This window comes from Nothoprocta perdicaria, unplaced genomic scaffold (genome assembly GCF_003342845.1).
Source record: "Nothoprocta perdicaria isolate Ctin4 unplaced genomic scaffold, notPer1 scaffold_34, whole genome shotgun sequence".
In the NCBI taxonomy this organism is placed as follows: domain Eukaryota; kingdom Metazoa; phylum Chordata; class Aves; order Tinamiformes; family Tinamidae; genus Nothoprocta; species Nothoprocta perdicaria.
Window position 1 is genome coordinate 3664377 of NW_020455577.1, and position 25352 is coordinate 3689728.

Sequence of the window (25352 nt, forward strand, 5' to 3'; positions counted from 1 at the left end):
CAGGCATGTCAAAGTCTGCCTTTTTTGTGTCTTAGCATTAATTYAGCGTTTCTCGAGGAAGACCTTATCTAATGAAGGTTGTGAGGAGTCAGTGAAATGACTGTGTGCGCTTCATTCTTCATGCATTTGGGTCAGAATATATGCAGAATATCCTTGTTAGTCATGGCAGACTTTTGGCTACACTAGCGTCTAATTTGAGAAGCTGCAATTTTATATAATCAGTGTGTGTGTGATTAGTTTCCTCCATTGGAGTGAAATTAGGAAAGATATACTTACAAAACTAATGCCCCCAAAGCAATAGCAGAAGCATTTGTTAACACTTTCTGTATTGGAGTGAGTCCAACAAACTCCATATGGGCTTTTCTTTTAATTTGTATCGTGTGTGGTTTGATCAGATATTTTGTATTTGTTTTCTTGGTTAAATGCAAAGGTAGAATGTTCTTTAGCCTTTTTTTTCCTAATTAAACATGTCTGATTGAAGCTGTATCACAAAGACTACATTTTGAGATAATAGGACCTAGCTCCTCAATGATACTTCTATTTCTTCTCTATTTATTACAAGTTTGTATAATTTAATGTATATGCTTTTTTCTTTTTCTTTTTTTTTRTTTGATAGACTGTACGCATGCCACTATCTTGGTAGGGGGCAATATTATGCTCTTACTCTTCAGATTGAAATTCATATGGTCTTAGCTGTACTACACTTTGGATTTGAATAGTGCAGAAGTAGTCCAGAGCTTCTRCTAGAAATGATGCTCAAGCAAGAACCAGGCTGTTTAAGTTGCTCCTGCAACTTAAACTTATTTCAGAAGCAAATTCCATTTGTATCAGAAAAGAAAACAGTCTGACAAAAGCGGGAGGTTCCAAATGGAAATCTAACRTGAGATTTTGATGGGTTATAGAAATTAAAAACCGTGTATTTCAGTTTGAGTAATTATGCAAAATAGATTTTGATTTAATACAGTCACGTACCATGCAACTGCATCAATGCTCAATGTTAATTTTATTATTTCCCTGGAAAATGGAGGTGTTTCATCTCTCTTTTTTTTTTTTTTTTTTAATGTCGCCTTTTAAGAAAGCTTTATTTCATCAATAAAACTGACTTAAATGTTCCTAAGTCAGATGAATAAGTGCAGGCAACTTGGATTTTCTTTTTTTATCCTTCATGTATACATGTCTGTTTTATTTAGGCTAAAAAATGTAGCTATTCTTAYGGGATAAGGCAGGGAGATTTTCCTGAGACCATTTTCTGCATTATGTCAATAATTCAATACCAACAGCATAATGTATTTAGGAAAAGCTTAGTTTTTTGACAAGAATTGTGATATTCAGTCAGGTCAGCCATCTTGCATTGAAACGCCGGTGATCTCTGTAAATTTGTCTTTAACGCAGAGTAGAATAAATACATTTGGTGAAGAACTGAGAAATGCCAGCGCTCCCTGTACTGCGCATCTGCTGCTTTGGGAAAAGGACTAAGGAATCGGTGTCTCTTGCATCCCTGCTGTTCTGCAGGGACCCTGGAGCTGTGTGGTTACCCAGGCTCTGCCTTGCTACTGCCCAGTCTTTATCTTCAGCATGGCAGAGCTGGGACCAATTGAAATTTCAAGCTTCAGGACAGTAGTAAGAAATCCTGAAGACCTGTTTAAAAACAAGATGAGCATTAGGTGGAAGGAGCTTGTACATATATGGCAATGTTATGCATTATTTACAGGCTTGGTAAGAAACTCTGTTCTGCCCTTCTTACAGAAGCCAACATTAAAAAAAAAAAAAGTAATTTTGATAAAAGCATTTTCGTCTGACTTTCTAGTCACAGTTTTATAAGGGGCTCTTAATTTTTGCAATAGAAATAGAATTTGTAAAAAGACAGTAATACAGATACAGTGTCCAGGAATACTTGCCATATGTCTTAATATTCTATTTAGAATATTTAGAGAGGAGATTCTAAATAATCTTGTCAGTAAGGGAAAATATCAAATGTGTACTGTTAGAACCGAAAAGCATAGTTTTTGCACAACCTTATATCTAATTTGGGAAATACTCTTCCAGAAAAACATCAACTAGCTGAGTGGTGATCTTTTAGTCACCCTTGTGTAATTATTTTTGAGAAGAAGTCTCATTAATCCAGAAATACTTAAATGTTCCACAAGCTTCCAAAACTGTCAGTCAAGGAATAAAGGGAGTGAATGTCCCTAGCAAAATTCCAGCAATAAATCCCTAATAGCAGTGGGATTGTAAATTTGCCCCCTCATTTTCCAGTGCCATCTGTCTGTCTGTGTTCTGTGAAAAATCCGAAGGGAGCAGTGACTGTGCTGTGGCTTCAACACCAGTTTTGTTCTTCTGTTGTGCTCTCCTTATTGCTGAGTTAGTCATAGCCAAAGAAACATGTAAAATGCCACTTTTGTGCCTATAGCAAGAATATTTATCTGTTCCTTGGAGATAGCAGACAGGAAGCAGTTAACTTAGCCAGCAATCCAGATTTTTTGGTCTCTTCCCACAGAGTGTGTGCATTTGAAATGACAATCCATCTCATCAGAGGAATATTTATYCTTGATGAAGGACTCCAGCAGCTCACCTAGTTAGCTTGTAGCTACATGCAGCTTTCTGCTGTAGAATTCCTTTAACTCTTTAAGGCAACAGAAAGTTCAGTAAACCCTTCAGACAACAAAGAAATAAGATGTGGCTTCTACCCTGAAGAATTTTTTTTCGGGTTTTAGGCATGATGTAACATGTTTGATTTCCACTACTGTTACGAATTACTTGGTAAGATGAGAGCATGTAAAAAGAGTTTGCAGTTACTTGATGCGAGCCCACAAATTTGATATGAAGCAATAGATAATTTATTAGCCAAAATACCAGAATTTGCTATTAACTGACTTGGGATTTATAAGGATTTTCTAGAGAAGTATGTTTTAGGAAGGATTAAAATAACAAGCGAAAGTAGGCATGAAWCAAAACTTGAGCTTGCTTGCTTATTTATTTTGACTCATCAGAGTCTAATGTACCACGGAAAGCTAGRCAGGTGTGATCTTAGGCTAAGATAAGATAGTCTCAAGATGTGCCTAGTTTGTCCATTTATTTTTCTTAATTTCTGCTCTGAATGCTCCGAGTTTAAGATCTGTGTCTGTGTCCCTTGCAGGGTTCTCATTTGCTAGAAAACAGTGATAAATAATCCAGTATTCTTGCTGGTCTTGTGGTGTCTGATGCACTATCTCGCTTCAGTAAGTAAATCACCATCCCAAGGGCATGTGGATGCTGAGACCCCTCAAGCAAAACGTGCCAGTTTCTACTTTGGTCCTGGTTACAGCTTCATGCTTCATAGCTTATTCTGTCCTTACCAGCTTCTGTAATAGCCTAGTCTCCCATTGCCTCTCTTTCATGCACCTAATGTAGACTCATAGCCTGGAGATTTTGTTCCTATCCGACATAGTCGCTGAGAACGCGTTGCCTYTTGCTACTTCCTGCCCATAGCAGCCGTGACTTGGGATGGGCAGCACGTGCAGGGGGACAAAATAAATACAGGTGGTAGCAGGAGTCATTTGCACCATGTTTTTGTCTTTGCTCTTTTGTGGAACTGTGTGTGTATTTATTCTAGGCCTATTCTTTTCTGAGAGTGTTATTTGYTGTTAATGTTGGCTTTTTTGAACTGTACATGCTGACAGGCACGGGCTGCAGTCAAACTGAGCTACTTCTGTGTGTTTCTGAGCTAGAGCTGAGATCAAACTACATAATGGAATTGTTCTAGGCTTGCTTTTATTCATGTGTGTCTTGGCCTACTCATAGCTGAAAAGAGAATGTTTGTTAAGAATGCTGCTTATTGGAAAGCTGTAGTGCAAAGAAAACATGGACAGAGCGTCGATTTTTGAAATCTGTTTAGCAAGGATTGTAGATAAGTAAAGGCAGGAGCTAGCCCCAAAATAGGGTGCAGATGTAACTCTCAGGAATTAAACATAAAGCTTTCTGCAGCACCACAGGGTTTTGTGGAAAGCTGTCTGCTTGCCTGGAGACCAGTGCAGAAATGAGTGCAGGAGATAGGGTGTCTGAGGCTGGGGTTGTGGCTATAAGAAGTACCAAGGCGGGATTCTTTGCTGGTCTTTTCTAGCAATTCTGATACTAAAATTCCAGTAACATATCCTGGCAATTAAATTGCTATCTGTAAAAGTCCTTGGGGCATTTCAACATTCTTATTTTAATAAGGAATCATTTTCATCAGACTTAAATCRTTTACTAGAATGAGGAGAGAATATTGAAATATGTCTTTGAAGATATTTAGTAGTGTTCTAGATGAGCTAGATGGATGTTGTTGGAGCACTGGTGAGGAGTAAAGGGACAGTATCTACCAAGAGAAGCTCACATTTTCTTCCCCAAGCAAAGTCTCGTGGCTTTGATGGGAAAATGGGGAGGTAGACCTGGAAGCTGGGGAAGAACCAAACCGGAACTGTGACGAGTTGGAAAAAGAGTTGGAAGGAAGGACAAACAATGAAGGAAGGATGATAAGAATTAAAGGAGCCTGTGAAGGATGCCAATTGGAAAATGCATTCCAAAAGGGTCAGAAAACATTTTTCTTTACCTTTTAAACAAACAAAAAAATTTCATCAAACAGTTTGTAAAGAAATATTTCTACCTATTTTAACAGCACTTAGGATGTGTCGTTTAACTTCTGGATGTCMATTTGCTGCTATGAACTTCCTCTGTACCACTTCATATATGTTAAAAGCTTGGTTAAATATATTTAAGTATAGCAGCTAGCCTTTCTCTAAAGGAAGAAYCTAGGAATTGCTTTGTAGACTACCTAGAAGATCTTTCTTCATCAGTTTAGTTTATTTAATCTCTGCAGAGAGCAATCCTCCTTAATGCCCTGCTGCAGGGTAGGGGCAAGCAGCRAATCTCACGTGCTCCAAGCAGGCACTTCCCCGGCTAAGGAACAGMGCTTGCTTCCTATTATGGGAAACAGCTCCTGCCAAATGAGGCTCAACGTGGGTCTGTCGTGTAAACATAGGGAGGGCTTCCCTACCAGCAAGGAGGGACACGGGCACCCGGCGTGTGCAGGGACCAGCGCTTGGAGCGGGAGCAGCTGCTGCGCTGGCTGTGCCGAGGAATTCCGCTAATCGGCACGCGGGAGCCTGGCGAGCCGCCTGCTCAGCGGTGGGAGCACGCGCCGTCGTCGCAGCATCTGCCACAACCTCAGCCCGCTCAGCCTTCTAAATGGCACAGAATTGAACAAAATCCTCTTGGTTCTTTTCCTCCGGATTAAGAGAACAAAATAGTTCTCTTTTAGGGTTTCTAATAGGGCTTCTGTAGTATGTGTAGCCTCTTCCGTGGTTGCGGACTCAGTAAAAGGCAGTAAATAGCAGTGTGCTTACTCGTTTGACAGATTTTAGTGCAAGAACTGAAATTTTACTGCCTTGCACTAGAAATATATCTGCAAATTGTTGACTGCTCTTATTCTGAAAAATGCTAAGTTATCCCAAAGTAAAATCCAATAGAATTGCTTTTGTAGAAACTTATCAAGAGTTATATTATAGCATTGTCTAGTGCCTTGGTGGGTTATGAACTGACTTCAACAGTGTGTTTTATTAAACTAACTGCTTACTCTCTGCATATGAGCTTTTCTCTATCTACTTATTTAAAAGGGAAATTTTCTCCTACATTTTCTTTATGAAAATTTAAAAAATGCTCCATTCTAGTATAGGTTTATGAATGCCCGGGACCAATAAACACAACTCTTACACTTTTGGGAGCCACTATGATGAGGAATGTAGGAAATTTTTGAAAACTGGATCAAACTGAAGACTAGCCCCAGGAATATGATAAAACACTATCATTTCARCATGTGTCCAGCTGTGGGTTTTGAAGCAAACTTGCAATTTAAAACTGATGAGAAAAACGTAGTGGGTAGGATTGCTGCTGCCCTGGAGRTATTGCAGCTTTTGCTGTTACTGTTGCAAAATTTTTCTAGTGCTGTTTACCAAAAACCTTGGCATCTTTGGGAAAACAAAGTTAGAGCCTTAATGTGACAATACACTCATAAAGGGAGAGAGCTGCTGTTCTCTGTAGTGAGAGGTAGCTATTTCTGCCACTAAGCAGAACATCTGTTTCACAGTATTGTTTTCAAGCTCTGAGCTTTTATTTTCAGTCATCAAAATAAATTGTGATATGGCTTGTTTGAAAGATACCTGCTGTTTGTATGAAGTGATTCAGAGAACAAATATACTGTGTGGTTTATCTTAATTATCTCAGCAAATGCAGCTGTATATTTGAGCTTAGCAGCTTGCTCAGAACTGAAATGGTGGTATCTGCTTTAAAGCAGTCCTCAGCAATGACACTGCCATGTCTCTTTGCCTTCCCAATCCATGAATATAAGACCACTGGATGAAGAAGCAAAGAGGTCCTGCAATTTAATCACTTGGCAAAGACTGGAAGAAAACTATCTTTATCACAGCTTCTTTGAGCATTTGTTGGTAGCTGGACATCCGAAGTCAGCTGTCAGGACTGCCAGGGCCTCTGAAAAGTTAAAGTGGCCGGAGCTGCTTGCAAACTTGGTGTTGGAGAGGTTTGGAGTACAGTTGAAAAGATACAGAAGTCAATATTCATGAATTGACATAAATGTAGGCTATGACATAGGTGTTGRAACTGGTTTAGATTTCTTTTGTTTGATAAAGAAGTGGCTGGTGAAAAATGATAACTCTAAAAAAGGAAAATAATACAGAAAAAGGCAGAATAAATAATATTGTAGGAATCAGAAAAGCATATAATGACTGATCAGATTAATTTTAGGTTCAAAAACAGATTTTTTGTGACAAAAGTGTAAACAGGATAATATGCTGTTAAATCTCAATACATAAGTGGATGTTTCTTAAATATAAAACTTAAATTCCCTGTTTTATTACTAGTGGATGCTCATCTATCTTGAAATAATTTGTCAAGTAGCATTTGACACAAACCTACTGCCCTAGAAACTCATTAAGAACTGTCAAAAACAGCTAGAAAACCATAGTTTGCGTTAGCAACAGTGTTCATTTGGAGATGTAATTGCAAAAGTTGCATCTTGCCTTCTACTGCCACTGTCCTGCTGAACTCAGAAACCAACTCTATTGGCAAACCATATATTTAGTGCACATGCTTTGGTGGAAAATATCCTGTGCTTTTGGTTCTCTTAGTGGCATGCTGCAAAGGCGATAAATATTTGGAAAGTTGCTTATTCTGTTCTGCAAAACAACAGTGTGAAGCCATGGGGTGGGTTTCTGTGGTGGAGTTGTGTGAGGGCAGCTGGCTTAGGTAGCGAGTTCAGGTCATTAAGAGCTGTGATATGTTTCACATCTTTGGTGCTTTGGATAAAATAAAGGTTAGAGGGAAGTACAAGAGCATGGTGTTATAACAGAGAATGGGGAGGCAATACAGAGATGATGGTGRTGATGTTGGGGGAAAAGAAAGCACAATTTGCAATTTTGAGCTGGTTTTATTTTTCCTTTCCCTCTGCCCACTTTCTAACCCACTTTTTAAAACAAAAACCCAAAYCATTTAATATTTACAAGTTCCCTGTAGGGATGTGTATGTGAGACACTGTGCTGTTCCTGCACATAGCAGATGTACATAGGACTCAGATGCTTTAAAACACTTGTAAAGACAATATTACTTTTCAATTGCACTTAATTTTGTGGCCTATTTTTTTTTAAGTTCACGGCCTGTTTTTTCTTAAGCTGAGCCCATTCTTGATTCTGAAATTTTGCATAGAATAAGAATAAGGCTGTGGAGCCTGTAATTATCTCTATTATCTGGTTCTTTCAAAAATCTTGTTCCATCGTCTCATATCTTCCAGTCTTCTGCAATGTCCCTGGTGTTCTTAGAGTTACCAAAAAATCAGCATACTCTGTACAGAGAGTTCCTCTTTAAATCCTCTGTATTTTTTTTCAAATATGATACTATTTTCTCTCTTTATTTGCTCTAGACTCTGAGATGAAGATGTAGTTCATGTAGGAAATTCTCAAAGTGGCAGAGAGTGCAAAGTTCTCAATAATTCATAGCTGTTTTAGAAGACAGAATTAGAGCTCTCCTGAAGAAAGACAAAGATACTTGGCACAGTGGAAGGCAGATTGTGGTTTAGATATATAGGATATTTTATATTTTACCTTATTTCTTTACACACCTCTTCCACCTGAAACTGAAATTATTGAAAGAAGGCAAGTTTTTAAAGACATGCATTTTAGCAGTTGAGGGTGTTTTTTGATTTGGTTTTGCTTTCTGTGTTTTTGGTTTTTGCTTAGAGTAATATAAAACTCTTCATTTGATATTAAACCATGAGTATGGCACGTTGTACCCAAGAGAAAAGGGAACCGCTAATTTAAAGTGGCAGTGAAATCAGGTTGAAAAGAGACTGCCTTTTATGACCTTGGTAAGTAGCAGCATAGGCAGCAAATGAAGGAAGGAAAATAAAATATTTAGTAAATGATGCAAGTGGAACTTAATAAATAAACCTATGATTTGTTGAACTTAGAGTCATTCCATCTACTTCTAGGAAGCTCTCAGTAAATACATCTTTTATTAARCTGACTACTTTATGCATCATTTCATTCAGCTGAACGTGACTGGGGGGACTTTATATGTTGAAAATCTGCAGTTTCCTCCAGGAGGAATCACTTTGAGGTGCTTTTCATCAGCCCCATTTTAATCAGGTCATGGTTTGAATCAGTCTCTCAGGTCATCATACCTACYCTTAGCAGAGCTGACATGTTCCCCTGCAGAACATTATTTCTTATTCTTAACTACAGTGAGTATACTTGCTCGTCAGGAAAATGAGCTATTAGCCATCTCTTTAAAAATAACTACCAACATTTATTGTCATTTARAAAGTTACTAAATTCTCCAGGCTGACCTATCGCTCTTACCAATTGTCACCCCTTATCCTGTAGGAAGCTCTTGGCTCATAATTATTTTTAGGTGATGTTCATCTTGGCTACCATCTTTATGAACAAATTAAAAAGTAAAAAAACCCCGCTCATTTTGTCATATTTTAAAGTCTGCTATTACTACATCTTTAACTGTAGTGTCATCTTTGCTCTTCTGTCCAAACTGTCATCTTCTAGTTTTGACTGTGTGTTATTCCATCTGGAAAAACAATCATTCTTCCAATATATCGCTGACTGCTTTTGTCATCAAGTTGTCCTGAAGGCATAAGAAGGCAGATTTCATATTCTTTGTACCTTCCCCAGCCCTTCTAAAGAAGGAATTTAAAATACGATATGAATTCTCAAGTTTAATCCTAGTTAAACAATATTTTGTTTTTTGTCCCACTCTACAGTTGTCTCTTATATGCTGTCTTCTGGTTATTTATATTACAGATTCTTTCTTGTACCCGTGATAAACATGTTGAGGGTTAAGGTTGGACTACAGCAGAGAGAAACAAATTTATTGATTTGCCTAAGGGAAACACAGGTCAAATAGTTGTGGACTGTGTTCAGCTCCCTTGCCTGCTCCCTCAGCATGCACTGAGGCAAGACAACATTACTCTTGGGGTGCTGATTTGGGGASAAATAGGGCAACACAGAGGGTTCAGGTGAGAGGTGCCTGTTTTGGGATGTCTAAAGCAGAACCAGGTGCTTGGAGGGARCCTCCTGAAAATGCTTGGGTTACTTTATGCAAAGGGCATCATCCATCTGCGACAGCCCCACTAAAGCAGAGACCTCCAGATCCATGTGTAGGCTTGGTGTGATAAAGCCTCTTGCCAGGAATATCTTTCCCAGAAYGATGATAAATCATTTTCTCCCACACCGTAACTCCCACCTCTCCTCCTCTGTGCTGCTTGCAGCGGCATCGTGGTACGTGGAGCTTTGCAGATTAAAATAACACGTTACTAACCTGCTGGGAAGCAGACATGCTTTTTCACTCACTSTGTTCTGATAGTTCCTAGAGGCAAGCAAACGTATTGCAGGTAAAAATGGAAGTCATCTAGATCATTGAAAACTGTATTTTAAAATAAAGATGTTTAAACTTCTATTAGAGAGTGCCTCTACCCACTCTTCTAATAGATATTACAACTGTTGAAAGACATCTTGAGCAAAACTGTGTATTGACCTGGATTTATTGTGTGGATTTACACCCTGGTTTGTTGACTACCTGTTACCTGTGACCTGTAGATGTGCTATGATAGCTCTTTAGGGAGAACTATAAATTGTTTTGTTTTGTTTTTTCCTAGTTGTCTCCATCCCATCTTGTACTACTGTAGTACTGTTTTTCACTTGTTGAAATACAACAGGCTGACCTGCTCATCCAGTCRGGCAGATTTCTAGGGCTGATAAGCTTTCTTCTGGGTACTAAGATGACCAAAGTCACAGCTACTGCATTTTATTCTGGTGTAGCAGACTTAATATATAACCCTAATTCTTTTCCCAAATGTTCAGTACTACAGCTCATGAACAGCAGTTCAGACACGTTTCGCAGGACTTGCTCTCTCCTAGTTAAGGATTATGGAGTTTTAGAGCTTGGTTGTTTGCAAAGATAGAACAGATCTCAGTTTTTAATAAGGTTGGGGGGAGGAATGAACTGGCCTTACCACCCAAAGAGTTACCACAAAGCAGTCAGAAATTAAGACAAGTTCTTGAAATAAAAATTTCTGCTTTTGTCTCCTTTAGTCCAGGCAAGGACTTATCAACTAGGTTCTTGCAGCAATGCTTTTTTCAGAGTTTTTTTTTTTTTTTCTCCTTGTTTTTAGCCCATGTTTCATCTTGTTCCCCTGCAGTCAGGCCCTTTTGTCATCCAAGTGTCGCAAACAAAACTGCTTTCAGCTGCAGCGGCCCTTGGCCACGGGCATTGCCCAGCCCGGGCTCTGCCCTGTGCCCGGCCCGGACACTGCAGCTCCCCTGCCAGGCTGCCTGCCCTCTGCCAGYGGGACAGGCCTTACGCAGGCAGAAACACACAGTGCATTTACTGCCTATTTACCGTCCGTGTTTACTGCTCTTACTTGGAGCAAATGCCTACTAGCATTGCAGTAATCGCTGWMTAAGCCGTTGAAATGCGTGTTTCTTCTTTAAAGCAAGAGGCTAAGAMTTAACATTTTTTTATACACCAATTTTCTTTTCCTGGTCTAATCTTTTTCTTCTGTTCAGCTCTTTTCTCTGTTCTATCTTTGCCTTGGCTCAGCTTGTCTTCGCTGGAGAGAAAAGGAGCAGTAATGTGTTGCCAAAGAAAATAGTTGTTTATTACATTGGAAATGTGTTATTGCTGCAACTAATTTTTCCATTTTGAGAGGTACTAATTATGTAGCACCTCTTGAAATAAATAACATTATGAACCAAATGCAGGTGGAATGAGAATGTGATAGTGTTTTATTATTTTAGTTTTTGATGTAGCTATATGCATTGGCAATTGTTTGGTTATCAGAGAGGTGGAAGAAAGACTTGTCCAATTCATTTTGATRCCATAAAAAAGAGCAGTTTATGAACAGATACTCATGAAGCAAGAGTCTAGACCTGTGCTCTCCTGTGTWAATTCTTTCCTGGCTCCTAAACTGGTCCTCTTGGTCTTCAGTGGTTCCTCATGTGGACAGATCCCTTATGTCCCTCTGCTTTAGATGGATATCTCTGGGGCAAGAAAGCTGTTGAGGATTAGTGGCATAGCAGCATCTCCAAGGAAGCCTGCAGGTCACTGCTTCTTAAATACAATTTATATATCAGAGCCCTGAGTTAGCTGGGAAGATAAAAAAAAAAAAAAAAAAAAAAAGGGATCACAAAATTTCGATCACTGTATTTATGCCGGTGTAATATGTCCCTTTCTCGAAAGAAGCAGCACAGTTTTGAGATGTTCAAACCCTGACGCCCAGCGTGGTGTGTAGAGTCCCCAAAGCAGCAAAGGGACCTCGTGCAGCTTCCCTGCGTGGGCCGTGACGTGGCATTGTCCCTGGCCTGGTGGCCCCGTTACGGCCGCCTCCTTCCTCGCTAGGCGAGAAGATACCGGTCGGCTCCCCGCCGCAGTAATGCGAGTAGTCAGCAGCTTGTCCTCTGCAAGCGGCGCTGCRGTAGCAGCCAGAGGGAAAACAGGGTTGCTGTGATCACTATCATTTTCTGTGTCTGCTTTAATTTCCTTCATGCTGCCTGTAAAGTTAAGTAGGAGGCTGGGTTGTTTTTTCTTTTTGACCTGACCTGTTATGTTTGCTTGACAAGGTTGATTTCCTTTTACATCTACCTGCTGCAACATTTTACTCTGCAATTGTGATATTCCTGCAAATCCATGTRGGAAAGGGCAAATAATTCCTATTGTTAATATAATTGCCGTTGCAGTGCTGAGTGTAATGACCTAGTTTTCTTGGTGTCTCTTTATTATCATAAAAGATTAAAAAAAAAAAAAATCAGAGCCTCTTCATATGCAAGTGCAGAGGGTTTCTGTGCTCTGCACTCATGTGGAAAGTCTGGCTGGTTTCTCTCCTTTTGAAGGCAGCATGTTGGAAAGGCCAGACATGATGTTTTGATTTTCTTTGATACTTTCCTAACTGAACAAAGAAAGCTAAAGCCTGAGAAAGTCTGATGTTCCAGACCTAAAAAATAGGGGTTCCAGCATCAGCGGTGTAGCAAAAAGTGCTTCAACACTTCCTAGGGGCTTCAATAGCTGTTTTATAAAAATATAGTAACATGTGGCGTGTAAAAGGATGGAGTTTTCCCTAGTTCTTGAATCGTCATGTCTTAAAGTCACTAACTTGAAAACAAACTTTTTTGCTTTGTCTGAGGTGCTAAAACCTATGAGCGTATCCCTGACATCTGGCAAACATTTGGACCAAGGAGGACAGTCACAAATAGAGATGAGGTTTGCAACAGAGCCAGAAAGTTCTTGGTTTTAACTTCTTATTAAAATGCCTTCCCTGAGAAATGAGGCCTTTATTTGCAATGCTGCGTTTTGGTGCAGCCGTTTGGCTGGAGTGAACTTTTCCAGAGGAAGCCAAGGGGAAAGAGTTGCCTGAAACCTGGGAAGGTTCCGCAGAGTGCGGTGGGAAGTGTTTGGAAGGGGTGTGTAAGGATTAAAGAAAGCAGCGTAGGAATCCTGAGGAGCCKGTCCTGGTTAAAATGTAAAAAGGTTGCGGATTGAATCTTTGTATGAAAATCCATAGTCCTTTTTCCCCCCTTTCTTAAAGATTGCATCCTGCTTATTTTACAYCTATTATGTCACCTATAAATAACTTGGATTTTATGTTATAGGTTGTGTTATGGTGAATTAAATTATTTGTCATTTACACTTATACTATTTGTTTTTTGTATTTGATAGAGGACAGTATGGTGTAWCTTGGATTGTTTCAGTGCGGGAAACGGACTCACAGGAAAGCGAATGTTACTATTTACCTTAAACGTTTTTGATACAAAAAGCCTTATGAGTTCATTTTGTATCATTTTGATACAAAAAAGATTATTTGTATCCCCTTAGTGAGGCAAGTGACAACTCCAGAGTCTGTCCAATACATTTTAATTGAGCCATGTTTTCCAGGAGGTTGGGATTTTGTCCAGCCTCTGGCGTGTTGGAAGCTGCTAGGTGGTTGCCCAAGGAGGTTGTAGCAGCTTTATCATTATTGGCATTAAAAATTTGAGCAGACAAATCCCAGAGAAACCTGGACTATTGGATCCGCTTTGAGTGGGCAGTAAGTGACCTCAAGAGGTCACTTCCTGTCTCTGATTCTCTGGGATTCCAAGAGGTTTTTTATTTACTTGTTTTTTTTTCCTACAATTTGCTAGAGAAAAAAAAAAAACAATCTCACTTGTTTCCTCAAACTGAGTTCCAAATTGCAATGAGTAATCAACCTTGCAATTCTGCTTATTAAACACGATAAGTGAACAGGCTAGTTCGCTGTCAACCTGTCTGCTCATGTACCTGTGCTCCCTGCCTGTGCGAGGGGTGGCCAGGCCTGTGTTAATTCCTTGCTTTAGCTTAACCTGGACAACAAAACAAAAACAAATGTTTCACTCTCTTAAAAGCAGAATGTCATATAAAGGCATTGAAATTTTATGGTTTTATTTCTAGGCACCTGATTGTGCCTGTAAATTGGAYACAGACAGTATAAAAATGTAGGCTTGCAATGTGAAGCTATAAAATACGACCAAATCAAAATAATGGCATGGCCATTTATGGCTGCTTCTGGGTTCCAGTGCAGTTATTCTGTTCAAGTGCAGAGACTTACTGCCTGCTCTTCCAGCCCTTGCTGTGTGACCGTTATAGCCCCTCAGTTTCTCTTCCAAGCTCCTCACCAAATTTTCTTGAAGGAATTTAGCTACTATGTTGTGCAAGCCAGGACCCTGACGTGAAGGGAGGTCAAAGTGTTGCAGCATGACCAAATTCTTTCAAAATTATTGACAAAAAAGTCTTGAGGCAGGATGAATTCCACGGCATCTGAGAAGGTTTGTGTGTGTGCGCACGGTATCCCGATTCCTTGTGTTCACGGCACTTTGGAAGAAGCTGCTGGCAGCCCTTCAAGGGAAGCAGAGCTAGGGCTGTAAGCAGTGACGTGGCGCACAAAGCATTAGCAATGATGCTGTGCAATAATTTTTCAATTCGGTAAGCTGCTTACTGAACTATYCTGTAGTAGGAAATAAAGCTCTGGAGCCTGCATTAGAGAACAGAAAATTACTAGTGATTATGTGAGATTTTAAAGATTACTGGATTAAAGCTCATGTGCTCTGTGCAGACAGATTGTAGCAGAGAAAGACAAAGCATGTCTGTGTCTTGGAAAACAATTACTTCTAAGAATCCAGCATTTAGCATTTTAAATATTTTCTTTGWATATCATAATGTGCCATGTAGCATCTTAGTGCTACATTCTAGGGAAATGATCAAAAGATGACAGGTGGGTTTTTTTTGAATTGATTTAACCCAAATCTCTGAATAGCAAAACTTTACCATGATAAAATAGTGTACTGCTCCTGGGCTCTTCACTGTTGTATTCATCTTGATCTTTTTGGTAGGTCTCTGGTTTTTACTGTGTTCTGTTCATTTAGTAGTATAAATTAAAGTCACTGTTATACTAAATTCAGATATTTTTCATGGATCTGTTGACTGCATTTCTGTAATTTGCTAAGCCAAATCTGCCATCTCTGAGATTGAGATGTGAAGAATGGAGAAGGCAGCGGAGGAAAAAGCTTAGGAAGGAAAGTTTCCTGAGAAAGGCAAGTCTTTGTTCCACAGCAGGATCTGAAGCAATTTGGAATAGCATTTCTGTTTAAAACAAAACATCCTGAAACCTGAAAAAGAAAACCAAAACTCTCAGAACAAAACAAGTCCTTATTATTGCTTTAATAGTTGGGTCTTCTACTTGTTCATAATACTGAAGCTCTGAAAAATTGTGTATTTTCGTGTAAATACATGAATCATGTAGACGGCAGATGTCGTATGTGGAAAGAATGCCGAGGTATGATATCCTGCCTGCTTATCCCTTCCCTTGTCCCTGGATTTTCAGGGAATGGTGCATTCCTCTCCTGGGGAGCAACTCAGACGCTGCATTGTAGTCCTGTCCCTTCCTGTTGAGCTCAGGACTTTTAAAGACTGTTTTAGGTGTAAAATCTCTGAGATGCTATTTTGTGACCTAAAATTTTCTGTCAGAAAAGATTCCCAGATGCTATTTTTAAATGGTTTGTTAAAAGAGAACATTTATAAAATTGGTTTTTGTTCACTCTGAGAACAAAGTTTGGCTTTGTAGATTTTCTCAAGTTCATAGATGTGACCTGGCTCGAGTTCTTCTTTCTGTTATTTACTATCAAGCCCTACCTTTTGAGCATCCTATCTGAATTATAAAGCAAATAATTTGAAGTCACTTTTAATGTTTGTACTTGACAGCTTAAATAAATAAAAAGTTGCGACACGGGATTCCATCAGTGTAGGTWAAAGTTTATTAAACTTAATTTTGATAGTGCAGGGTATTGTCTGTTATCAGCTCTACGATCATTTTCTTTGCTTAAGCAGGTGGCTGCTTATTAACAACTTATTAGGAATAATGAGAATAGATGACTCAGCTGATTGTAAATAATTTTCTTCGTGTATTGATAACACATTGCACATATTGTTCGGAGGGAATCAGTAGCAATTAAACTTTGAGACAGTGGCAGTTCTTGAACTTTTTRGTATTGTTGCTTTGCCTAAATAGTTGTTTAACAGAGTGTTCATTAAACTTCGATATGGGAGTGGAGTACACATGTATTAAACAGTTATGTGAATGAACATTGATGAGTACAAGTCATTTATTTGACTTGAAATTGTGGGTTTCAAACTTAAGTAGAATTTGAGTACTGCAGCGAAGAGGACTGAAGATTGCTTTTGCGTATAGACAAGGATTTGTTTTTAATGTCAGAGCTTAAATTAGAAAACCTAAGTCCAAGCCAAAAATCTTGGTATGAGGTAAAAGCAGTAAGAACAGAAAATTATCCATAAAAGTGGGTATCCAGAAATAGAACTATTTTTGCAGCTTAGGAAAACTTGTGCCTTTTCTTGTAAACTTCAGGACTGTAGCATAGAGCAGAATGACTTTATTTTCTTTCAAGCTGACTTTATTTTCATTTCTGTTTCCAGTAATCTTTCTTTATTGATTAATACCTTAAATACTTTTACCTTTATTAAGGTATTTTTATAATAATAATATAATTATTTTACCTTTATTATGACACAATAACCTGTTTACTGTTACTCTTCAAATACAAATGTTCTCTTTTTACAGTGAGGGCCAAGTTTGTTGCAATACCTGGTCRTGTAATGTGATTTTCAGGTGTCCTAGCATAACTTAATGCTGAAGTCTTTGAGCTAGAGTGCTCAGTGAGCTCTTTCTCCATCCCTTCCTGGGAAAGGAGGACGTCAGGAGAAGCCCCTATGTTTCCCCAAGGCACCCTGCCACTTTGGGCTGGTCAGAAGTTCTCTTCTGATCCCTTGCTGTGCCAGCAACAGAGAAAAAGCCACATTTGCTATCCAAGAGGCTGGGCATGGGCAGTACTCTGTGCTTYTGTTCTTAAAAGCTTTGGATGGCAAAAGCTGTTTGTGATCTGCTCCCTGGCTATGCCGACCCAGGGAGCGGGTGGAAAAGGGTGTCGGGAGGGAGCCGTCCCACGAGGGAGCGTGAGGATGGGTCTGTGGCACCCCAGCTCATGTCACATCTGGAACCCAGGGGTGAATGAGCTCTTGGCTGGGAGACTGCCTCTCAGGAGCAGTTTTGCAAATATCTGCAGTAGATCCCTTGAGTATAACTTGGCCTTTTTTGTTTTGTTTTCAAACCAGCCAACCTAACCGAGTTTAAAGAGGATACGTGCTGCTGTCTGCTCTGCAAGATGTTCACTTTATACAGCRGTATAAACACCAAAGGCAGCAAAGAATCAGAGCCTGTTCCTCTTTCTCCTGCTGGGAATTTTGGAATAAATGATGTGCATGTTACTACCTTAACTAATACAAGGGCAGCGTAGTGCTGTGTGACTCATGCTGTCCTTGCTGTTGCCATGGCTGTGAAAGCTACCTTGTGAAATGTTTGTATGGGTTTTTTTTTAAAGAATTGAATCAGAAGGATGGTGTTAACGAATGTTTGGAATCTGTTTGCATTGCGCGGTGTGTTAAAGGCMATGTTTTTAAAAATATTGTCTTTGGAAATCATCCTGCTTCAGGGGAAATGATGCTCCTTAATGCTTAAAGCTGTTGCTGTTCTTTTATTCTCTGAAGGAGAAACAAATCTGTTTAACTGCAGGCAGTGCCTCTGCAAACTGCCAGARTGTTCTTACTTGACCACAAAAATCTAATCAAAGTCCTGCTAGTCTTCCTCTTCTTTTTCACTTGGAAATTTAGACACAGCCATTATGCTTTTCAATCCGTAACAATGTTAGGAGCAACAGACTCCTTATTTTTTATTCATTAGTGTATACATGTTTTAAGCCTGCTTGTCCCTCTTTAGCAGCATCTGCATAAGGACATTAATTTGCTAGAAGAAAACAAAATCTTTGATATCTTTTTATTAAGGTTAGTATAATTGTGTCATCTTTCTACATGAAAAATAGGCAAACTTCCACTTCTTTCTCAAGATGATGATGGTCTGTTTTTAGTTTCTGTGCAAATGAAGTTGGTCAGACATGGGCTTTGTTTTCATTAGGGTGTAACCTTCAGAAGATCTCTTTTGTTCTGTTAACAGAAGTTAAGTCAACATGATTCACTGTGGTAATCATATTTGTTCCATATATGGAAAAAATTTACTTAAGAAAAGAAAATCTTCTGATGTACTGCTATTGATTTGGTTACTAAGTGGGTGTTATTGCTTCCCTCTGCAGAGTGCGCATTTGGCCATGATGGACACTCTGATGATGGCCTACACGGTAGAGATGGTCAGCGTGGAGAAGGTGATTGCCTGTGCTCAGCAGTATTCGTCCTTCTTCCAAGCTACAGATCTGCCTTATGACATTGAGGATGCTATTATGTTCTGGATAAACAAGGTACAGTACAGGAAAAGCCAGCTGTCATTCTCTTTGTAGGCTGTATGATCCAGTTAGAGGTGAGTGGGTGTGGATATGAACATGTGTAGGAATGTCAAGACCACGTCTGATGTGGGTTGTTTCTTAAGCTGCTGCAAATGGATAAGGAAAAGAAACGAAAAAGCAGAAATCCATTAAATGTTTTGGAGCCAAATAAATGGAAAGTCTAAGTAAGTGTTTGTCAGATAGGACATCTAACAGTCACTGTCATGTTTTGATGCTATGATGAGCTCATAGAGGGTCCCTGCTGGCTCTGGTAAGAAATACCATCTTGTGTAGCTGGCTATAATTCAAAGCCAAGGTGGTTCTGTGTAGTTTGCAGCACATCTTTCTTGTGATGTACCTTCATTTCATCATCAAATCTAATGATAACAATATATTGTTAATCAAATCTGATCAAACAGAAGAAGGGTCAAGTTAGTTCATGCAATGTAAAGTTACGAACTGGTACCGTGTACAGAGTGAACCACTGACACTTGCTCACAGTGCTTCAGGGTTACAGATCCTGAAATTTGATTTGTTTAGTGTTGTCAGTTGACTGGATGGTAGTCATTTATAGACCTGTAGAAAACCTGTAATTTCTGGCACTTGTTTCTTAGAATTGACTACTTAAGCAGTTATTTTGTCTTTAGGTAAATGAACATTTGAAAGACATAATGGATCAAGAACAAAAATTAAAAGAGCATCATGGTGCAGAGGCTGCAGGAGGTCAAAAGGTATGTGTAGGGGGATGCATATTTTAAACAAGAATATTTATCTATAAACAAAGTCAACTTGCATTTAGTGTGCATAAGTAAATATATATTTGTAGACATTGCACTTTAAACGTCTGTTAAAGCAAGATTTTTGTTTTCAAGCCATCATTATTATTTCATTATTAGCTTCAGTGTTTCTAAGATAATGTCCTTTAAATGTAGCAATAATGGAGCTACAACAGACACTGATAATCAAGTCCTTGATAGCATCAAAACACCTGTTATTTGAATCTGACCAAATTTATAAAGACTAATATTCTCCAAATGATTTCAAACTGCTGTTGGTTCTAACATGAAAAAGAAAAGAGTATTTTTTCATTAGGAACTTGTGAATTCCGTGTTTTTAAAAAGATAAAACTATATATGATATCATATCTATCTATATATATTGTATCTATCTACTATATATAGATCATATCTATGATCATGATATTTGTTGATTAAAGCTTACTTATGTATATAGTCAAAGCAGATTATTTGATACCATTTCCTAACAGGATTTTTTTTTCCTTTGCTCATGGAGCTCAGTTAATTCAATAATATTGTACCCATCATGATATGGAAGGATCACAAATAGTTCTAGATGGCATAAAATGCTTTGGTTGCTTCAGAATGAGATCATTTTTCCTGTTACAATATACTTATTGCGGGGAAGCAGTGTAGTTAGTTTGGACTGCCCCGTTGTATTAAACGTGCCCTTGAGTATAGAGCAGCAAAAGAAGGATAACCTATTTCTCTTGTATCGAATGTGGAATGATTTTTTGAGTCTGTAATTCATGCCATAAGTAGACCCAATCGAGTAAAAACTAGACACTAAAATGTTTTATGCACTTGTGTCGTTCCAGCTGAGTTATGGAAGCATCTAGAATAAAATCAGAGCCCTGTTCTGCTGGTTAATGTAAAAATGAGTTTTGCAGAATAGCAAGTTGTCCTGCCCTGGAAAATTTTGTGGCCAAGGACTTCTATGCACTGAGTTTGAAGTAATGTTATCCCAGGCGCATGTAACATGATTTGCCTCGGTGTGACTTTGGGCTGCATAAATGACATTGTCAAGCTAGGTATCCCACGCTGGGGACTCTGTCAGGATAGCTTTATCCACAAGTTAAAAACCTCAGCACGGGCAAGGCCTCAGGCTGTAGCTTGCCACAAGATCTCTCTTGTGCAGGATTATGGGGAAAAGAAAATTAAAAAGTTAATCATCCTTTATGCACATGTACATGAGGAAATTGAGTGAAATCCTTTTTAATCAAGTTCAGAGTTTCTAACGTGAGTTTTCTCTAAAGCTATGATGTTGCTCCTATCAAGTATCTTCTGGTATCTTTTTCCAGACTTCTAGTTTTTTACCCTAATATCTGTCTCCATGCTCAATTTCTTCACATGTTTCTTTGTCACGTAATCAGTCACACATCCAGTTGCTTTATGATGTTGGTTTTGCCTAATATGGCTCAACAATGTTGTGGAATATTGTAGCTATTTTCTTGTACCGGATTTTGGTATTGCTGAGATACATGTATAATTTCAGCTCTAAGTACTTATTAGTACAATTTTTTCCCCACTTTTCCTGTTGTGCCTGAGTTTAGTTATTGATATCAGGAGATTATTTTGTTCTTAAATGAACCAAAGCAATCTTATTATGGCTTTTCCATTACATAGAAAAATTAAATAATATTTTCCAAATGAACAGTGAACAGCCTCCTGTATTGGTTAAGGACTTAAGCTTTTGTTAAGGCACATAAATGAGTGACTGCAGTTTTCAAAAATGCCAGTGCAGACTTGAGAGATCTTGATTTGAATCATTTTGAAAGTAGGACCATTTATTGTTTTTGAAATTTTAAATTTTGAAGTTTAGTGCTTATGCTGCAGTGCTAGTTTAATTCTTCCTACCTGAAATTCTTTTCATTTTCTTGTTTAGATGCTTTTAACAATTAAGTCTGCTTACTTTAGAATTTAACATATAGTGAAAGTAGAATATTTCATTGTCCCTGTTCTGTGTCTTCCACCATCCTTTTTAGGTTGGGGATTGGTTGGATAATTTGGGTTGGATAAATTGGATAATTTAGGTTGAATGTGATGGTTCCAGCTTAAGAAGTTGTGTAACCTCCCTTCTGCTCTGGCCAGACGCCTTAGGACATTGGAGCTTCAGAGCTTCTATGGTGTGGTCAGATCTTGAGCTTGAATTAAGTTTAAATTAGCCTTCTCTATTGTGGTGATTTAGGGAGATGACCCAATAGATATGGGAAGAATGTCCTACTAGAGGTTGGGGAAAGCTCTTCTTTAAATTTAGCTTCCATACAAGAAGAAGCAAATAAATTCATAAGTTTTTAGCTATGAAAAAATAAAGCATAGAGCATAATCCTCAAACCTGCCAAATTAATGTATATTGTGACAAAACTGCCCTGAGCCTTTATGCAATAAATACAAGTTTCTGCATTTCTAGAAGTTGTAAACATTGTGTGCGTGGGTTAACAACGATGCGACTGATGTGATGTTACTGTTCTCTGGTTTTGGGTAGCTAGAAACAGTGCAGTAAATAACGGATTACGAGATTGCTTTTGTTTTCCCTCACTTTCTCCTGCCGCTAGCCTCCTGTAGAAGATAAGACAGAGGAAGGAGTATGTATGGTTTTTAGCTCCAGGTAGCCCTCTGTGGATCTTGCTCTGCGGTGATTTGTGCTAACCTCAGCTTTCTCTGGTAGAGTCCCTGCATTCTTCTTTCAGAATTAGGATTTCAAGTTTTGTAGTGATTAGCTTTGGTTTTCAGGCGTCACTTAAATAACATGTAGTGAATGTACAGTTGCACTGATTAAACTAATGGTTGCTGTAGTTGAAGCTTTCTCAAAATTCTCTTGATTTTTCACCTGCTCTTGTGATTCAGTGATTCAAATCACCTGTAATGGTTTTGAGTGAAATGAATGCAAATCCCACCAGAGAAACAAACATAACATTTGCCAGGAGGACTGAGTTCTTTTCCACTTTTTAAAAATTAGTTTAAACAATGCAACTTTGTGTGTGAAGATGAAACACTAATGCCCTAGTCCCACAATCAGTTTAATGTGGCACAGGTCTGTACTGCTATCAGAAGCTAACAGGGGGAAGAAAAATGTTTGCAGCAGGATCTGCTTCCTGATCCAGTTAAAGCACAGCTGCATGAGTCCTGATGATGGTGCAAGGAAGAGGGCAGGAACCAGTATTAATGAAGGGCACTGCCACTAAATTTTGGTACCAGGATGAATTTGTTGGGTTAAGGTGGTAATAGAATCATATTGAATTTCTTTTTGTCAAAGGGGAGATTAAATGATTTTGTCAACCTGTAAATCCTCCACCTGAGGGGCCTTTTAGGAACTGTCAGAAATGTTGGTTAATTACTGTTGGCATAAAATGCCAGTTGCACAGTCATTGCATTGGATTCATGTTGAATGAGAGGTTTCAGTTTTTATCCCTTTCTTAAACTGTCTTTGCCAAGTGTCAGCTGAAATCTCTTTCCACATAGTGTATCTGAATGTAAAAGTGACTATGTCCAGCCTTTGGTCCCCTCGGAGGGTGCTCATGGTCTGCACAGAGACCGACTCAGCCCAATGGACAGACAAATGGAAATAAGTGTCAGACCACTTAGATACGTATCAGAAATAGGGATCTGAGTCCAGTTTGTACCTTCCAGCAGAGCTAATCTCTGGAATTGAAGCGAACATGGGAAGGTCCTTCTGGAGAACAGACCTTCAGCCTATCTTGAAGTAGATACTGTTAGATTTTGATAGTGTAGATGAGTTTGAGAAGAGGTCCGCTAAATTGAATAAAAATGTTCCTGTCAGTGTGCTGTAAAATTGTAGCTGCCCCAATGTGATCTTGGCCTGTTGACCTAAAACTGCTTTAGAAGTTGCTTTAGAACTGCTAATTACAATTAAAAAACATCATTTTTCAAATTCCTGCGTGTTCCCAGACGCTGACTAGAATTCAGTGGGATGGAAAGGCACCGGGTCCTCTGCCAAGTGCTTTAGTGGGGAAGGGAGCCCCACATTAACAGGCTTGGCTCGTAGCTCACGTCAAAGCGCCCTGGGGACTCTGCTCTGTAATTGCCCAGGGCAGGGCAAGGAGGCTGAGAACAGACAGGCTGCTCCGTGTGCACCCTTCCCTGTGCAGGAACTTTCTTTTAAAACAAAGGGCTTTATTGCATTTGTTCAGTTATTTTACAATTTTAAGGGAAATATCCTGTAATGACCATGAAAAATAACAAGTTTTCTTAGCAGTTCATGTTTAAAACTACTTTTTTACCGTTTCCACAAAATATTTCTCTCTTCAGAAAACAATATTTTCCCTATGCACTTAGCATTTTAAATTGTGTAATTAAATGATTAGAATAAAATGGTGAAGTTTTCTGCATTTATATGTAATACTACACTTTTTTTTCCTGAGTAGTAGAGTATTATGCCACCCTAGTGTATAGAGTTAACATAAAACAAACAAAAAACCCTATATTCTCTATGAAATCCAGTGTTCCTAGGATGAAATGTTTGCATCAAGTTTTGTATTTCCAAAACTTATTTTTTAATGATCTTAGGTTATTTTGGATGACATACCAGGTTAGAATTTTGTGTAGCAGGTCTGATCATTTTTCTGCTAGTAGCCCAAAGAAAACTCCATCTACATTTCAGGTCATTGCACATCATGCAGCTGATGCTAATGTATCTGTCATTGCAAGAATGTAACTGCCTGCATCTCTCATTGTTCTGAGGACTGTCATATGTCTGTTAAAAATATTGTTAAACATTAGAGACATAACTGTTTGGCCTTGAAGTAACTAATACAAACTCCACTGGAGTTGGTTGTCTTGTATTAAAGTGTGTTTATGCCTTTTATTTATGCTTTAGCTTCCTTGCTTCATCATCCCAGCTGCCAGAGTTCATTTTGATACTTGCAATAACTTGGCTTCAAGTCTCAAATGAATTCTACAGCTGGCAGATGGATTTGCATATTGAGGGTGCAATTAGATGTGGGAAAGCATTAAATAAAACTGCGTTGATCTGAAAATCTTCGTTCATGTGGGAAAATTATAAAGTTGATCTACAAAGATTACAGATACATATTTTTCCAGTATTAGTTCTGCTAATTAGTACAATACGTAAAGGTTACATTGCACTAATGTTTACCATGAAATTACAATTCATTGTTGTACAAAACTGAGAATATTAAAGAAAATTGCTTTGTGAAAGTAATTTATGAAATCTGATAAATTGTTCCTTTTTTTTTTCTTTGCTTTTTGCTTATTCTTTTTTTTTCTACTGCTTCCTCTGAAGTCTCCTACCAAATGGTTTTGGAAACTGGTTCCTGTAAGTTTGCCCAACTGCTTCACTTTGATCCGAGTAGCTTATTTTGGGAATGGCTTTGTCCATGTCATGCTGGTGTAATCATTCATTTCATTTCTCTCTGCAAGACAGTTTTGTAAGGGGTTGTTCTTCAAAGGTGCACGTAGCACAAAATCCTGTTTCGCAAGGTAATTTGTGCAAAGTAAGTGCAAGGTATGATACTGCTTTGGGAATTACCTTCTAAACAGTAGAGGTATCTGTTCTTTCATATAAGAGAATAACACATCCTCTTAATTCATGTCAAATCATGATTATTTGTTTTTGTAAAATCATTTCTCATAGGCTTCCAGTAAATGTATGGTGTTGGATACAGAGTCTTTTCAAGAGGGTTTTTAAAAATGTATATGTATTTTGGTTTTCAGTGGTACCTGAAATCTCGAATTTTTGTACTTACTGAAATAACATGCAATCATCATGGCATTAGTCTAGGACTGTCTGACTTTTCTAGCTGGTAATAGCTACTTAGGATAGCTGTTAGTAATTACAGTAATTTAAAATTTGCTCCACACAAAAATCTAACCCCAAACTGTAGTTTTTTGCTTTAATTAAAAGCAATAAAACAGAGCTGTTCATATTAATAATAAAGTTTCCCTCTGTGCTGTGCTTCCTTGGGATTATAGTCCCTTTCCTCTATTGTATTGTAACTTGCCCCTGAGATACATTGGACTTGTTTATTCTGTGGCAGTTTTGCAACGTGGCTGATGCTTTGTCATGAGCAGACACTCAGTTTGAGAACAAAATCAGTTGCAGTTGTTCAGCTGTGCAGGGTTGCCGACTGTGGGT

General features: G+C 38.6%; 1 protein-coding gene across 4 annotated transcripts in view; it reads left to right on the plus strand.

Moving 5' to 3' along the window:
* The window catches only part of CAMSAP2 (calmodulin regulated spectrin associated protein family member 2), a 66920-nt gene that overhangs the window by 13093 nt on the left and 28475 nt on the right, over window positions 1-25352 (plus strand). For 2 of the 4 annotated variants that reach the window (XM_026043845.1, XM_026043846.1), the window contains exons 3-5: window positions 18255-18416; window positions 19088-19171; window positions 24501-24533. In XM_026043845.1, coding sequence (XP_025899630.1) covers window positions 18255-18416; window positions 19088-19171; window positions 24501-24533 — 279 coding nt within the window. The remainder of the gene's footprint in view (window positions 1-18254; window positions 18417-19087; window positions 19172-24500; window positions 24534-25352) is intronic. The other 2 variants (XM_026043847.1, XM_026043848.1) reach the window with 1 other exon arrangement.